The sequence below is a fragment of the Muntiacus reevesi genome, chromosome 8, assembly GCF_963930625.1.
Source record: "Muntiacus reevesi chromosome 8, mMunRee1.1, whole genome shotgun sequence".
NCBI lineage: Eukaryota > Metazoa > Chordata > Mammalia > Artiodactyla > Cervidae > Muntiacus > Muntiacus reevesi.
Genome location: NC_089256.1, coordinates 12,390,430 through 12,406,673, shown reverse-complemented (window position 1 = coordinate 12,406,673; position 16,244 = coordinate 12,390,430). Strand labels below are relative to the sequence as shown.

At 39.1% G+C, this 16,244-nt stretch overlaps 2 protein-coding genes across 4 annotated transcripts in view; both read left to right on the top strand.

Annotated features, from left to right (window-relative positions):
- SLC35G2 (solute carrier family 35 member G2) overlaps positions 1–2,153 on the top strand; it is a 39,537-nt gene extending 37,384 nt beyond the window's left edge. For both annotated transcript variants that reach the window (XM_065942990.1, XM_065942991.1), the window contains exon 2: positions 775–2,153. In XM_065942990.1, the coding sequence (XP_065799062.1) occupies positions 793–2,028 (1,236 nt within the window). In that variant the 5' untranslated portion in view covers positions 775–792 and the 3' untranslated portion in view covers positions 2,029–2,153. The remainder of the gene's footprint in view (positions 1–774) is intronic.
- A 6,083-nt stretch (positions 2,154–8,236) lies between these two features.
- NCK1 (NCK adaptor protein 1) overlaps positions 8,237–16,244 on the top strand; it is a 74,777-nt gene continuing 66,769 nt past the window's right edge. Inside the window, exon 1 of one of the 2 annotated variants that reach the window (XM_065943646.1) lies at positions 8,237–8,361. The gene's annotated coding sequence lies outside the window, so the exon portion shown is untranslated. Of the gene's footprint in view, positions 8,362–8,445; positions 8,636–16,244 lie in introns of those variants that run through there. The other variant, XM_065943647.1, reaches the window with a different exon arrangement.

The window sequence follows — 16,244 nt, the reverse complement described above, 5'->3', positions numbered from 1 at the left end:
TATGTTATACTTTTTATATTATATAAATAAATATATACTCTTATTTTTTCCTTTCTTAAAAAACACATAAGGTAAAAAGCATCTTGTGTTCATCTCTTTAGGGTAAAATCTTAGATGTGATATTGCTGAACTGAAGGGTAGTTTCAGTTAGAATCTTAAACCTATTGCCCAGTTGCTCATCAGAAAAATTGTATATAGCAACAGTGCATCAATATCACAAAGTCCATTTTATTTTCTAATTTCAGTATTCCATATATCTGAAGATATATGGGAGTCCAGAATGAATGTTTAAAAAATCACGATAATTCATACTACTAGTTTTGGTATCATACAGAAGTGGTTATACAAAAGAATTTGGACTTAATAACTTATAGACAAAGGGACACAATCAGATGGAAAGGTTTGATCTACCTTGTTGTTTATTTTTCTGTGTTTATCTTATTGGGTTGATAGAGAGGTAGGAATGAAAAAAATGGAAAAAATCAGTTATTTATTATTTAAAGAAATATAGTTTAATGAGACAAAGAATAATCATGATGAGAAATTGGGGTTGACTTAGGATGAGAGTGAAAAAAGGGTAGACAATTTCACTGGGGCTTGTATACTGATAAGGCATATTGTTAGATCATCTCTTCCTATTACTTTAGGGGAAAAAACCTCTTGTTACAACCTCTGCTTTCTATTATTGCATTGATGCATGAGATTATAATGGAATTTAAAACTATAATTCAACTGATGAACATGTACATTTGTCTTTTTTTCCTTCTTAAATAGAATTGATTGCCTGGAGAAATGGATACTTCTCCCTCCAAAAAATATCCAGTTAAAAAACGGGTGAAAATACATCCAAACACAGTCATGGTGAAATATACGTCTCATTATCCTCAGCCTGGGGATGGTGGATATGAAGAAATCAATGAAGACTATGGAAGTTTTATGGAAGAAAATCCAAAGAAAGGCCTGCTGAGTGAAATGAAAAGAAAAGGAAGAACCTTCTTTGGAACCACGGATAACCGCCCTCCAGCAGAAGACCCAGTGACCAATGAGATTGGACAGTTCCAAAGCTTTGCAGAAAAAAATATTTTTCAATCCAGAAAAATGTGGATAGTGCTGTTTGGATCTGCTTTGGCTCACGGATGTGTAGCTCTCATCACTAGGCTTGTTTCTGATCGTTCCAAAGTCCCATCTCTAGAACTGATCTTTATCCGTTCTGTTTTGCAGGTCTTATCTGTGTTAGTTGTGTGTTACTACCAGGAAGCCCCCTTTGGACCAAGTGGATACAGACTGCGACTTTTCTTTTACGGTGTATGCAATGTCATTTCTATCACCTGTGCTTATACATCATTTTCAATAGTTCCTCCCAGCAATGGGACCACTATGTGGAGAGCCACAACCACTGTCTTCAGTGCCATTTTGGCTTTTTTACTTGTAGATGAGAAAATGGCTTATGTTGACATGCTTACAGTTGTTTGCAGCATCTTAGGTGTTTGTCTTGTCATGATCCCCAACATTGCTGATGAAGATAATTCTTTGTTAAATGCCTGGAAAGAAGCCTTTGGGTACACTATGACTGTGATGGCTGGACTGACCACTGCTCTTTCCATGATAGTATACAGATCCATTAAGGAGAAGATCAGCATGTGGACTGCACTGTTTACATTTGGTTGGACTGGGACAGTCTGGGGAATATCTACTATGTTTGTTCTTCAAGAACCCATCATCCCATTAGATGGAGAAACCTGGAGTTATCTAATTGCTATATGCATTTGTTCTACTGCAGCCTTCTTGGGAGTTTATTATGCCTTAGACAAATTCCATCCAGCTTTGGTCAGCACAGTACAACATCTGGAGATTGTGGTAGCAATGGTGTTGCAACTTCTAGTGCTACATATATTTCCTAGTGTCTATGATGTGTTTGGAGGGGTAATCATTATGATTAGTGTTTTTGTCCTTGCTGGCTATAAACTTTACTGGAGGGATTTAAGAAGGCAGGATTATCAGGAAATACTAGACTCTCCCATTAAATGAATACTTAATTATTATCTTGTTAATGTTCAGTTACTAATAGGTACACTGCCATTTTAATGTTCACCTATACATGTTTTTTTGTGTTGTATAACTGACAGAGTGCTATATATAATTAATATATGCAGATGTAGAAAAATTTATTCTAGTCTTCTAAATATTAAATTATGTGGAATATCATGAATCTGGTCTCTTTGCTGTTAATAATAAAAGGTAATTTTTATTATAAAGTTATTATTTATTATAAATAATAAAAGGTGGTAGAGAATGTCAACTTTTAGCACTAAAGAACATAAGACTTGAAGAAATGACTCCTTTCCAGTGGAAATTCAGCAGTCCTAGAGATTAAGAAGTTAGAAAAAATGTTCATGTCCAATGTTCTATAAGTGTTCAACAAAAATCCTTCAATATTCAGAACTCTATAAGATGAAATGCTGAATACCAAGCCCTCTTTTTGTCATCTGTTTGTGTTAGGGACCTACAGATGATTGGGCTGGGTAAAGCAGCTGGAGTTGAGGCGAGAAAGAGGAAAACAAAGGAAAGGAGTTGGTTTTTCACTGGCAATGGTGGTCGTCCTGCCTTAGGAGAGGAAACTGTCTTCCCCTTGCTCTGGCCATATTAGGCAACGCATAGGAAATGGAGGTAGGGAGAATATGGATTCCTGCCAGCTCTACCTAGTCTATGCCATTTTGGGCTGTATGGTGTGAGACTGAATGCTGCAGGAGGGTTTACTCATCCTCAGTTATGCCGATCTCTTCCAAATCTGCCTTTGTTTTTGATATTGTAGCAAGTATGTGTGTGAGCTGCAGCAAAGGCACTCCTTACTCCTGGAAAAGACACTAACAGTAATCATAGCACAGCAGAAAACTGAAAACTTTGTGTACTGGATTCTTTTCAAAAGAGCTACAAGTCTGTAAAACTGCATAAGGTAGCATTAATTTGGATCCAATTTGGGAAGTTTTTACTAATTTAGCACAAACAAATATTTATATGCTACTGGTTATTAAGTTATTGTTATTGAGCTATCTTAACTTCAGATACACTCATCTGTAACTCTCCTATGTGATGCTATGGCTCAGACCCTGCAAACAACATTTTTCCTATGCCAGCTGGTTGTCTCGCTAGGTTAGAGGTAATAGCTGCTCTCTGTAGTTACCACATCTGGGCTACTTCAGTGTTCTGTTTTTGCTTTTCCAGTCCATCAACACTCAGTAATAAGTTCTGTTCTCTGTTGTAATATCTTTTGATTTCTGTTCTCTTGACTAACATGCCTTTGGATATACCCCAAAGGATATACCCCTAACATTCCTTTGGATATACCCAAAGGAACCCACAGCCATTTGTAGGGTGTTTGTGTTCTTGGGAAAATTTTAACATTCAGATTTTTCAGGAACTACTGGTTCTCAATAGAAATTATGCAAATTGAAGCAAAGAAACAAAAAGATTTGTAAAAAAATGAATAGGTCTTAGAATGACCTGTACTAAGGAGTAAGAAATTTAGCATAAATGTAAATATAGTCACAGAGAAAGACAGAATGGGCAGGTAAAAATACTTGAAGAAATGCTGGCCAAGAGTCTTCCAAATTCAATAAAAAGATACAATAACCAGCAAGCCACACATCCAGGGAAATAAGTGAACACCCCAGCAGCATAAATACAAAGAAAACCACACCTAGAAACATACTGTAACTGCTGATAAACTAAGATAAAGAAACAAACCTTAAAAGCAGCCTGACCTACAGAAAAACAGTAAGAATTACAGCCAGCTTCTCATCAGAAACAGTGGAGGCCAGAAAGCAACAGAATGACAGTTTAAAGTGCTGTTAAGAAAACTCTTTGATGACTTCTCACTGCCTATAGTATAAAAACAAAGGCCCTTAACTTGTTTAACCCACTCTTGCTCATACTTTGTCATCTTTTGCTCTAGCAATATTCTACTGTTGTGTACTTCCTTTTTTAAAAAATTAAAAAAAAAATTTATGGAGGCCCCTCTATATGAAAAGCCCTTCTCTTCGTTGCCTACTTGTTTACCTTGACTGTCTTGACCACACACACACCTCCCCTCGCATTGTGGCCTAATGTCCCCCTGTAGACATCTATTGCTGTATTTACTATACAAATAATAAGCATCAGTTGAAATTTCATTCTCTGACATTGGATGGAGCTCCTTTAAGACTGATTTTTAGATCTCTGGTATGTATTGTAGTGCTTAACACAGAGTGAACTCAATAAATTTTTGTTTAATTAATTCCCATGAAAGAGTAATACTACTCAACCCAGAAAGTGAATTTAGTTACTGCTGCTGCTGCTGCCAAGTCGCTTCAGTCGTGTCTGACTCTGTGTGACCCCATAGACAGCAGCCCACCAGGCTCCCCTATCCCTGGGATTCTCCAGGCAAGAACACTGGAGTGGGTTGCCATTTCCTTCTCCAATGCAGGAAAGTGAAAAGTGAGAGTGAAGTCACTCAGTCGTGTCAGATTCTTCGTGACCCCATGGACAGCAGCCTACCAGGCTCCTCCGTCCATGGGATTTTCTTTTTTTTTTTTTTTTTTTTATTAATAACATACCTTTAATATGACATATATATGGCAAGTTAAAAGTGCATTTATTTGAATTATGATTGACCATTAAAAAATTAACTACTAAACCAATTCAAAGTGGGTATTCCAATATTGAATTGCTTTAATTATTGCTTTCCTAATTTGAATAAATTTATGCAGAGAAATTAAAATTTCTTTGGCCACTAAAAATGAGATTTTTTTTTCTTTGTGCTTTTTTTTTAATTAGTTGCTAATTAGAGGCCAATTACTTCACAACATTGCAGTGGGTTTTGTCATACATTGACATGAATCAAGGCTGGTGATTTTTAACTGCTGCTGCTGCGACCCCATAGACGGCAGCCCACCAGGCTCCCCTGTCCCTGGGGTTCTCCAGGCAAGAATACTGGAGTGGGTTGCCATTTCCTTCTCCACGTCCATGGGATTTTCCAGGCAAGAGTAATGGAGTGGGGTGCCATTGCCTTCTCCAATTTAGTTATTAGAGTTCACTAATTTCTACACTTCACAGTCAAGCCTGTGATTAGTGACTTCTTACTGATTTAGTAGGTAGGATTTTGCTTCTGTTTGTTTTGTCCTACATAGTCCTTACAGTGATATTAAACCAGATCATTCTCTCTAATCATTTCTAACTATAAGTCCTCAATAGTTTCCTGGGAAAGGTCTTGACACACGGAGGCTCATTTTTCCTTTCCTTGTCTTCCCAAATTCTTTCCTCTGGGATGAATGAAGTGAACTACCTATGTGTTCTTATCCTAGATTGATTAGCTACCTGTATCTGAAACCCCATTTCTAGTCAATAGATCATAAGTTTTGACCTAAATATTGTTGCCTGATTCTGGCTAGTCCACTCAGAACTAATTAGCAGGGTTGATTCCCATTTTTGGTTTGAGTTCCGCTAAAAGAGAGGAAGAAGAAGTCAAGCACATGTTTCTATTCGGAAGTTGGGGAGACAGTGTGAAAGGTCTCTGGGACAACACCCACCCCTTACAAACATGGGGTCCATAATTCTAAGTACACTATAGAGCAATTTCATACATGACTTCCTATCTACCCCAATGCTTTCCTCTCATTGCTGTTTCCTTATTTTTATTCTTCAATTCCTTCTCTTTCTCTTATATTTTTTGAGTTTTTCTTTCTTTCTTTCTTAAGAGTTCCTGGTAAGAATAGGGTGATTGGGGAACATTTAAAGAAAAGTTAAAAGGAAAACACGTATTTACAGGAAACTAAAATCCTTTTGTGAAAAAGTTCTCTCCCTTACTTCTTCTATTACTTAAACAGATGGCCCACAGTAGTTAAGAGATCTGAATCAAAATCTCACAGTCTGTTCAGATCATTGACCCATTCAAAATACATAATCCCTTACAGAATAAAATCTAAAGTTACAACTTCAGCATATTTTTTTTTTCTGGGTTTATTTTCCCCATTTATGGAAATGGTCTAAGCTACCTGATAGCAAGGACTATTTTACCTGTTATATTTGTATTAACATTCCCCTAATCCCATCACATGTTAAAAAACTAAAGTTGAAACAAGCCAGGTATAGCTAAGTTTGTTATGAGCCAGGTGTACCTAACAGTTTGCTGTGTGAAACTATTTTGGAGAAATAGTTTCAACCTCTGGACAATGGGTTTATACAGCTTCAAAAAATGAATGAAATATCTCGATCCATAAACTTTATAAGATGTATCAACAAATAAAACTATTGTGTTAGACAGAGCTATAACAATAGTGTGGGCTGCTATAACAAAATGCCATAGACTGGGTGGCTTAAACAACAAAAATTTAACTTGTCACAGTTTTGGAGATTGGAAGTCCCACATCTGGATGCCAGCATGGTTAGTTTCTGGTGAATGCTCTCTTCCTGGTTTGCACATGGCTGCCTTCTCAGTGTCTTCTAGTTGTGAGGACAGACAGCAAGACAGTGTCTATGTCTCTGCAGTCACTTCTTATAAAGGACACTAATTCTATAGGATTAGGGCCCCACTCTTATCACCTCAGTTAACCTAAATTACCTCTGAAAGGTCTTGTCTTCAAATATACTCACATTGGGGGGTTAGAACTTCAGCATATGAATTTTGAGAGGGGGACACAATTCAGTCCATAGCAGCCATGATAAAATATACAAAGGTACTTAGATCCTTAGAATAAATCCAAAATCCACTTACATTATTGACTTCAGATCCTAATTATAGGATATAGATGGAGTTGCTGCCCAGATTTTCTTGGTCCACTTGCCCTCTCAACTTGAGGCCAGGAAGGGGCCACAAGTGATTTATGCTTGACCGTTTGAATCTATATATGGCAAGTGAACCATATTCCTCTATTAGGATCCAAATGAATAATTCTGAAGTTAAATACAGAAAAGCGTAAACGAATGAAATTGGGAATCGAAGCTGTACTAATGCCTTAAACAATACTGATGATCGACCATGTGCTAGAATCTGCCTGAAAAGTGGGAGACCTGGGTTCGATCCCTATGTTGGGAAGATCCCCTGGAGAAGGAAATGGCAACCCACTCCAGTTTTCTTGCCTGGACAATTCCATGTGTTACAGTCCATGGGGTGGCAAAGCGTCAGACAGGACTAAGTGCCTAACACTACCATGTGCTAGGTACTGGGGAAAAACTGAGTACTGACATGACTCCTGATTTGAGTTTACAATCCAGGTAGGGGTAGGGAGGTCTTCCCAGGTGGTAAAGAATCCCCTAGCCAGTGCAGGAGACGCTGGTTGGATCCCTAGGAAATGGCAACCGGCTCCAGTATTCTTGCCTGGCAAATTCCATGGAGAGAGGAGCCTGGTGGGCTTCAGATTCATGGAGTCGCAAAAAGTCTAGCTCTTTCAGCAACTGGATGGGGAAAACACCTGTGCACTCACCAGGCTCTCCTGGGCGGGAAACGCCTAAGCAGAGCCGCAGAGAAGCCTGGGGAGGAAGAGGCAGGTGATGGAGTCTGAAGCGCCGGCGTGGGGAGAACCAACTTACTGATGGCAGGTGTCTGGGGCTGGGCCGCTAAGGACAGACCTGGCACCGAAAGTCACTGTCTTCACAGCAAGGCTACCGCAGCCAAGAATGGAAGCTATCCACGCACAAGGGCGCTTCGAAGGCCCTCAGACTCAGCTTATTTTGATTTGTGGTTCAAATTAAGGACACGTCTTACATTTTTCTCTCAGGACTCCACGTTCAGGCCTTTTTGTTTGCTTTTCATTTTCGCTCCCCGTCCCTAACAACTTTCCCTGGTAAGACCTTCTTCAGGTGCAGAAACCAGAAGGAAGCTCCCAGAGCAGTCGGGGCTTAACTCGGAAAGCAGTCAGTTTTGCTTGGACTCTCCTGTGGCGCTGAGGAGGAAGGCCCCAGAATAATCAGCCAGAGACACAAAAGCATTAAAACCCAGAGACAGGCAGGGCGCTTCGGTCTCTCTCACTCCCTCTCCGCGAAGCAGCCTCAGCGAGGCACCCAGCACAGCAATTGATTGACAGGCAGGCTCGCCCAATCCCAGCGTGGCGAAGACCGCCCTCGCGTCAGTGATAGGAGGGAAGGGGAAGACTGAACCTATCAGATTGGGCAGGGAGGGGGGTTTCCTGTCCGCGCGGGTCCGCCCCGGGCCTCGCGACCAGTCGGCGCTGCAGCCCCGCCCTCCCGCCGCGCGCGCCCCGCCCCTCTCCCCAGAGCTACGCGGCGGCAGAGCGGAGGCCTCGTGCCGTAACGGCCATCGCGGCGGCCGTGGCGGCGTCCCTGTCCTCCTCAAGTGAGCTGGCGCCGCCCGGGCTCGGCAGAGGGGAGGTGAGACAGTCCTGCCGGCAGGCAGACGCACAGACAGTCTTTTCTCGTCCGGGGAACCCACATAGCCCGTTACTTGCCGCGGTGCTTCCTCTTCTCTGCTGAAGTTAGCTCCCGGGGCGCCGTCTGCCGGCCCGGAGCTAAGCCGGAGGGGGCGGGGAGGCCGCTTGGTCGGGCCTGGGCTTTTTGCCTCGCGGCTCCGCGCGACCCTCCGGCCACTGCCCTGGGCGGCGCAGCTCTACGACCTTCCTGTCTATCCCTGGAGCGTTGGGTCCGGGTGAGCGTTGCGGCCGGCCGCCCCCGGAGGCTGGGAGGTCGAGTGTGTGGCGTGCACCCTTCTCCTTTTCTTGTCCTCTCTAAAAGTCCTGGCGGCTGTTGTGGCGCATTCCGGGGCCGCGGAGGTAGGGACGTGGTGGTGGAGGTGGTGGGGGGGGCGCTCACCTCTAGGAGTGGGAGGGAACCGCTCCGGGTGCGGAGGGTGGACATCCTCGGGATGCGCCTCCCGCCCCTCCCCCCACTCAGCCCCCAGCCGTTTCCCTCGTCGGGAAACCTGGGTTATTTTAACCTTATGGATTCGTACGTGAGTTACTTGGGCTGTAAGCTTTTGACTTGAGTTGTAATATATCCCGGGAAAAAAATGTATCTTGATAGTTGGTTTTGTAACCTTTCTAATGTGTGTCCATAAAAGTTTGCCGTTAGAAGCTCGGGAAGCTGGATTTTGTGTGGGACTGAGAACCCTTTATAGACGCCCAGTTTAGTGTCACACTAATGAACTAGTCACTTAAAATAATTCTGCCCGTTGACTTTGGCAAGAAACCATGGGAATTAGGAAAGGATGAGTTGAAGGAGAAATTTCTATCCGCATCTTGGGTGGTGAGCAAAAAAAGCTCACTGTCCAGTCAGGACGAGTAAGTGTTGCAAGACGTATTCATTTTTTAAAATCTTATTTTGGTAGCTGTAAGAAAGACCAGCCATACAGTTTATTAAGCAACTGGAAAGCGCTGTGTCTCAACCTTCAGGGAGTTTACAGAGTAAATGGGGAAATTATCCAAGAAGAAGGTTCTGTTTGTCTGGTAATTGTCAGTAATGTTCAGTTCTTAAATAGGTATCCCATTCATAGTTTGATAGAAACTCGAGAACTATGCATTGGTTGATTAATAGTAGTTTTATTTCATTTTCATTGCAAACTTTACCATTTTCTTTCGAAAATTGTGAACAGTTTGCAGAATGTTCAAGATTTCTCAGCTGTGCTTGTTCATATATTAAATTTTAAACTTGTTTTCTCTGTTTTTCTAAATATTTAGTCTAGAGTTTTCTAGTGCTTTCAGGTCCTTGAAAATAAAACTTGAAACATACATGGTACTTTTTTTAGATATTGAAATATGTTTTAGGCCACTGGATTTTTGCACCTTTGAGAACTTCCCTGTCAAAACTCAAGGTAGATTTGATGAAAATGTTATAAATCACTTGTCAAGAAGACTTAATAAATACATATCCTGTTTATTTTATTCTTTTATAGTTTAACAATTTTTACAATTTACTTACCTTTGTAATATGGAAGAATACCAGATATTTTTCTGCCTACACCAGAAGACTAAATGATTTACTTATTTAGTCAATAAGTAGAATTGGAGGAAACTCTTGAAATCACTAAGCATTTAACAAATTCTCTGTCAATACTTTGCTGTGCTGTTTTAGGAAGACAACTGACAGGACCAAAAATGACATTTAAAGATTATTTAATAAGGCAACAATTCTGTCTGGATGTTCCTCACTTTCTTTGAAAGATATAATTTATAGTCTTCCTTCAAAACTGATTCCATATACTGACTTTGTTTTGGTGATATTTATCAGGCCTACAACTACCCAAGCATAAGCCTTGGTTTTATCTTAGACTTCCTCTCACCACATAACATTGCCCAATTTTTGTCAGCCATTTTCTGAAATTTCTTTCAGATATCTTTTCTTCCCACTAGTTTTCTTTTTTCCCCCCAGTAGCTTTTAACCTGATTTTCTGCCTCTTTTCTCCCTGCTTAGTATGTCCTGGCTTCTGTCTTGTTCTAAAATAATGCTTCCACTGCCCTCACTGTTAAGCCAGCATTCGTTCCCTGTTATTTAAAGTACAGTTCAGAATTCCCAGCCTTCTAACAGTCTGCTCAAAACCTGTTTTTTTTTGTTTTTTTTTTAAATGATAGCAGTAATTCTCTATAGGAGCTGTCCACCCTAACACAGACCAATCTCTTGTTCTCATCTAGATTGTGTATTTTTCTGCCTTCATGTCTGTTGACACTTTGACTGCCTGTTTATTGCTAGTATTCTTTAAAAGAAATTTTCCTCCTTAAATTAGGTGGCAAGTAAAGTAAGATTTTGTTGACATTTCATATTTGGTCCTTCCTCACAGCCTTCTAAATCCTTCTGTTCTCTGTGTTGTTACTTTCCTTTGAACCCACAGTCCTTACTGTTTTATAATTTCTTTGGTTTTTAATATGTGTACTTGTATTATAATACTATGGAACAGTATTGTGGGAATGTTGGAATCCATCTTTCCATTTTATACATAGGGAAAATGTAATCCATACAGACTGAGTTCACTGAAATTCACCTAGTGACCCTGGCAGAGCTCACTTAAACCTTAATTTCCTACTATTTCCTAACTCAAGTTCCGTATATTAAAAAAAAATCTATGTGTGTGTTCTTATGAAACTATACTTATTTTCATCTCTTGCAGTATCCTTTTGTATTGTTTGCATCACATTACTTTGCATTTTGTGTATTAATTAGATTCAGAACTTCTGTATGAGGGGAGGGGAATCTTTATGACCTGAATTGTTTGAATCATTGAAACAGTGATTTAAAGTCTATACGAAGTCTTTCTCTAGCTTGTTGGGTATATTAACAGCATTAACTAAAATAATATTGGCGTGTCCACTGTTGAGTCCTATGACCCATTAAAAATGAATCTCTTACAAGTTTTACTGTTGGATTTTAATTTGAATCTCTTGAAAAAGAGAAACTCTTTGGGAGCTTTGAAAGTAAATGTAAACGAATGTATTACTTGTAAGGCATCTTGAGTTTATTGATCTAACTAAATGCTCTTTTTGATAGAACAGGAACACTTTTGCTATTTTTTCATTTTGTTCTGTCAAGAACCAGATTATTGAGCAATCTGTTTATTGAGCAGAACATTCTGAAAATCATTTGTTCCACTTGGAAAGTTGGAGAGCTTTTGTATGTTTATTCTTCACACTCTGCCCGCCCCCCCCCCCCAACTCTAAAGTTTCTGTTAAAACCAGCAGCATAGAGTTTCCTTGGTATTTTTCTTAATATTTATGTAACAAGACAAGTAGCACAGAAAAATTAGGTGAAATATCTCGAGGGTATGCTTGGCATTTTTGGCCTGAAACAAATTAGAAGCTATTTTTGTTTTATTTCTTGGTTGCTTGTAAATGGCTTATTTTTATTTGTTTAAATAAATTATCTGCTAAAATAAACTGTTGAAACACTGATTCTCTTGTTCTTTATTCCTGAAATTGTACTTAAGGAGTGCTAAATTGGATAAGTGTGCTATGAGTAATTTCTGTTCAAACAGACCAGTTGAATAAAGCAGTGAGAGTATGGCTTGGGGAAATCTTTTTAAAAAATGAATGCATCTAAAAAGGTTTTTTTGTGTGTGTGTGTGAACTAGCCTTCCAGAAGTCTCAGTACATGCTTCAAAAATCATGTTGCACTTAGATCAGTTGAGATAATAAATAGAACAAAGAATTTAATATTTCTTGTACTTTATGCCTATTCCAGGTATATTATGAAAACATTTTATTAATTAAACAATGCATTGGAAAAGTTTTTGGAAATGCTTGATCACTTCAAGATACTGTATGTTTTTAAGTAACATTATTTTTAGGTACATTTAGAATAACTCCTATACCACCTCTCAATTTGCTGCCTGGGAAGTCAGTTAATTTTTTTTTTTTTTCTTTTTTTTTTTAACTTGTTCTTAGAAAGCCCTGTGAAATTTTCCATGATTTAGCTTTTGCCAGCTTCTAGCTGCATCTCTTGTCATTATCTTTTTTCCTTTAGGCTGCTCTTTGGGCCTTGAATAACCAAGCTCTTTTTTGCCTTGTAGCCTGTAAACCCGTCTGGCAGATGGCTTCCTTAGGGTAATAAGTATTAAGTTTGGCTGCTAATAATAAAAACACATCAAATAATAATTTCTCTCCTATGCCAGAGAAATTCAGAGTTTGCATGGCACTCGTTTTTTAAGTGGTATTCCTAGTTTGTTTTTCCTATTATAATAACTTTGAAATAAAGATCTTTGTGTATAAGGCCTTAGAAATTTTCCTTTTGCTTAGTTCCTGTTGTGGGATCCAATTGAAAAGTCCATTAATTTCTTTAAAAACTTGTTTAGAGACAGTATTGTTATATATTTTTTAATTTTAAGGTGCCCAAATTTCGGTGCCAAATTTTTCCATTTGTAGGCATCGTTTTACCCATCACCCAGGTCAAAGTATAGAACATTCCCAGTGCTCCAGAAGGCTCTCTCCTGCTTCCTCCCAGTCTGTGCCTCTTGCCTCCCAAAGTAATCACCGTTTTCACCTGTATTACCATAGATTATTTTTACCTGTTCTTGAACTTAATGTAAGTGGAACCATACTATATATACTCTTTTGTGGCTGCTTTTACTTAACTTTATGTTTGTGGATTCACCCATGATGTTGGGTGCAGAAGTAGTTGGTCTTATTCACTGATGACTGTATTTTGTTGGATGAATAGATATGGGGAAAAAAATCACTATTAATGAATATTTATTTCCTTTTTTTTTAAAGCAGTTGTGAATAAAACAGCTGTGAACATTTACTTACAACTCTTTTTAGTGGACATACACCCTTATTTCTTTTGAGTATATATATGTGGGAGTAGAATTGCTCTGTTTTTGTTTACTCGTTTTTGCACTTGATCAAACTAGTTCTTTAGCTGGTCTACAGTAGTTTCCTGGGATTTCCCCCATTACCATAAAACTATTCCCTTTGTCTTAAATTTCTTATTTGCTGTGAATCATAATTTTTTTTCCCATTGGTTTGACCCCCCCCCCCCCCTTTTTTGACAGGTTATATCCCACAGTAGATTCCTGTGAAAGCTTGAGATCTGCATTAGTAACCCCTCCTTTATTTATTTATGTAGGTCTTCCCACTGATTTGGTTGGTTGAGTAATGCATTGTAGGTTGGAAATAATTTCCCTTAGAAATTCTGAAGGCATCTCTCCATTGCTTTCTAGTTTGTAACTGTTTTAGGAATTCTGAAGACATTCTGATTCCTGATCCTAATGCTTTTGGCCATTTTGGAATTTTTTTAATTTCAGGAGACTGTGACTGCATACTCTCATGAAATACATCTTGTTTTGTGCGTTTCCCTAGATGTTATTTATTATGCCCTCCAAATCTACCAAATTATGTTCATCAGTTCTGGTAATTTTTCTTTAATTTCTTTTTTTTTCTTTTATTTCTTAATTGATGGTTAGGTTAATCACCTAAGACTGCCATAACAAAATACCACAGACTGTGTGTTTTAAATAACAGGTACTAATTTTCTCACAGTTCTGGAGACTGGGAGATCAAGGTGCCATTGGGATTGGTTTCTGATGAGTTTGCTTCTTGGTTTGTAGACTGCTGCCTTTTCACTGTGTCCTTACAGGGCCTTTTGTGGAAAGAACTGTGTCTTTCCTCCTCTTAGGAGGATACCAATCCTGTTGGATTAGGGCCCCACCCTTATGACCTCTTTTAACCATAGCTACCTCCTAAAGGTCATATTTCCAAATACATTCACGTTGGGGGCTAGGGCTTAAAGATACGAATTTTGACAGGACACAATTCAGTTCATAACAGTGGTTTCCTCTTCTGTTTGTATCTCCTCTCGCTATGAAACTTCTGTTATTTGTTTGGATCTCTTAGACTAGTCCTCTAATACTTCCTTTTTCTTTTGCTTTTCACCTCCTAGTCTTTTTACTCTTTTTTATCTGGGAGTCTTTGTTAACTTTATTTCCTCATCCTGGTGTTGAATTTTCCTTTTTTTGTTGTGAAGATTTTGCTTTTTCAAGAGTTCTTTTTTTCTTAAAACTTCTCTTTTATAGAGCACATCTTGTGCTTGTGTCATGGATGCTTTGTCTTTAATTTCTGAGTATAATTTTAAAAAAAGACAAAAACCTTTTTTTTTCTTTTTACAGCCTCTTTCCTTCTAAACTGGTCTCCAGCTTTTCTGTTGGAGGCTTACTTTATTTATTTATTTTTTATTTTTCAGTGGGTTTTGTCATACACTGACATGAATCAGCCATATAGTTACACGTATTCCCCATCCCGATCCCCCCTCCCACCTCCCTCTCCACCCGACTCCTCAGGGTCCTCCCAGTGCACCAGGCCCGAGCACTCGTCTCATGCATCCCACCTGGGCTGGTGATCTGTTTCACCATAGATAATATACATGCTGTTCTTTCGAAACATCCCACCCTCCCCTTCTCCCACAGAGTCCAAAAGTCTGTTCTGTACTTCTGTGTCTCTTTTTCTGTTTTGCATATAGGGTTATCGTTACCATCTTTCTAAATTCCATTTATATGTGTTAGTATGCTGTAATGTTCTTTATCTTGGAGGCTTACTTAAGTGTCAGTAATCCTTGGATGTTATCTAGAGAGTGAATTGATGGGGACTTAAAGACTTCATGGTGGCCTAAGTGAGCCATTTTTAAAGAAAACCCTGATTGATGTCCAGGAGATGTTTTCCTCTTGGGTCAGGTTTGTGAAGGAAAATGCAAATCTGCTTGAGGGCTGAAAGTTTGGCTGCCAGTTTCTTTTTGTGTGAGGGGCTGGATTTCTCAGTCCCCTACTTTTGGTAGGGTATGCCAGTCTTTAATTATTTCTGGTGAGAGTAGTCTGAATGGTATTACATTTTTAAAGGGTTGTAAAAAAGAGAATAGCATGTAATAGAGACTATATGTGGCCCATAAAGACTGAAACGTTTGCTATCTGGCCCTTTACAGAAAAAGTGTGTACCTTGTTCTTGCTATAATGGTTCTGATTTCCTTTAATAAAACTGCTAGACTATAACTACTTTTAGTCCTACTCAGGCTTAAGTTTACAATCTTGGAACTTCCTGAAGCTCTTTGTTTTAATTTGGTCTAATGCATAACGTGGAAGTTATGACTAAGAATTGGTAGGATATACTCTATTCAGAGATATGAGATATTTTTAATTTAAAATCTCAAAAAGTAGACACAAAATATTGAAGAAATAAATCACAACACATAATGAGTATACGCGTGCATTGTTCTTTATCTTGTCACCTAAGTGCAGAACATGAGTGCATATACTTTGAAAAATGGCAGAGGGACAGTTGTATTAAGAACAGGCCCAAGTCATATTTTAAATGAGCCATTTTCAACTGCTCTCTCTGTAGTTGGTAAATCATAACTGGCAGAATAAATCGACTCTAGACAGGAAGCTGTTTCAGGCAGTAGTATATGTATATATGTGTGTGTGTGTGTCTGTGCACTTGTATTTTTCCACCTGATATCACTCAGAAATGATAGAATTAATGTAAGCCATGTGGCAGAATGGGGGAAACAGGAATTACTGTTATAGGAAATAAATGTCTTATCCTTTAAGTCCTAGCTGCTGAAAAACTAAGTTTAGTCTTAATTGTGTGAGCAGTCTCATCACAGATTTCTGTATATTGATCTTTTTCTTTCTTCTAAATGATAATTGTCTTTAGTGTTGATGTGTTTTTCTTTTTTTGGCTGCACCATGTGGCATGTGGGGTATTAGTTCCCTGATCAGGGATCAAACCCATGTCCCCGGCTCTGGGAGCATGGAATCTTAACCACCGGACTGCTAGGGAAGTCCT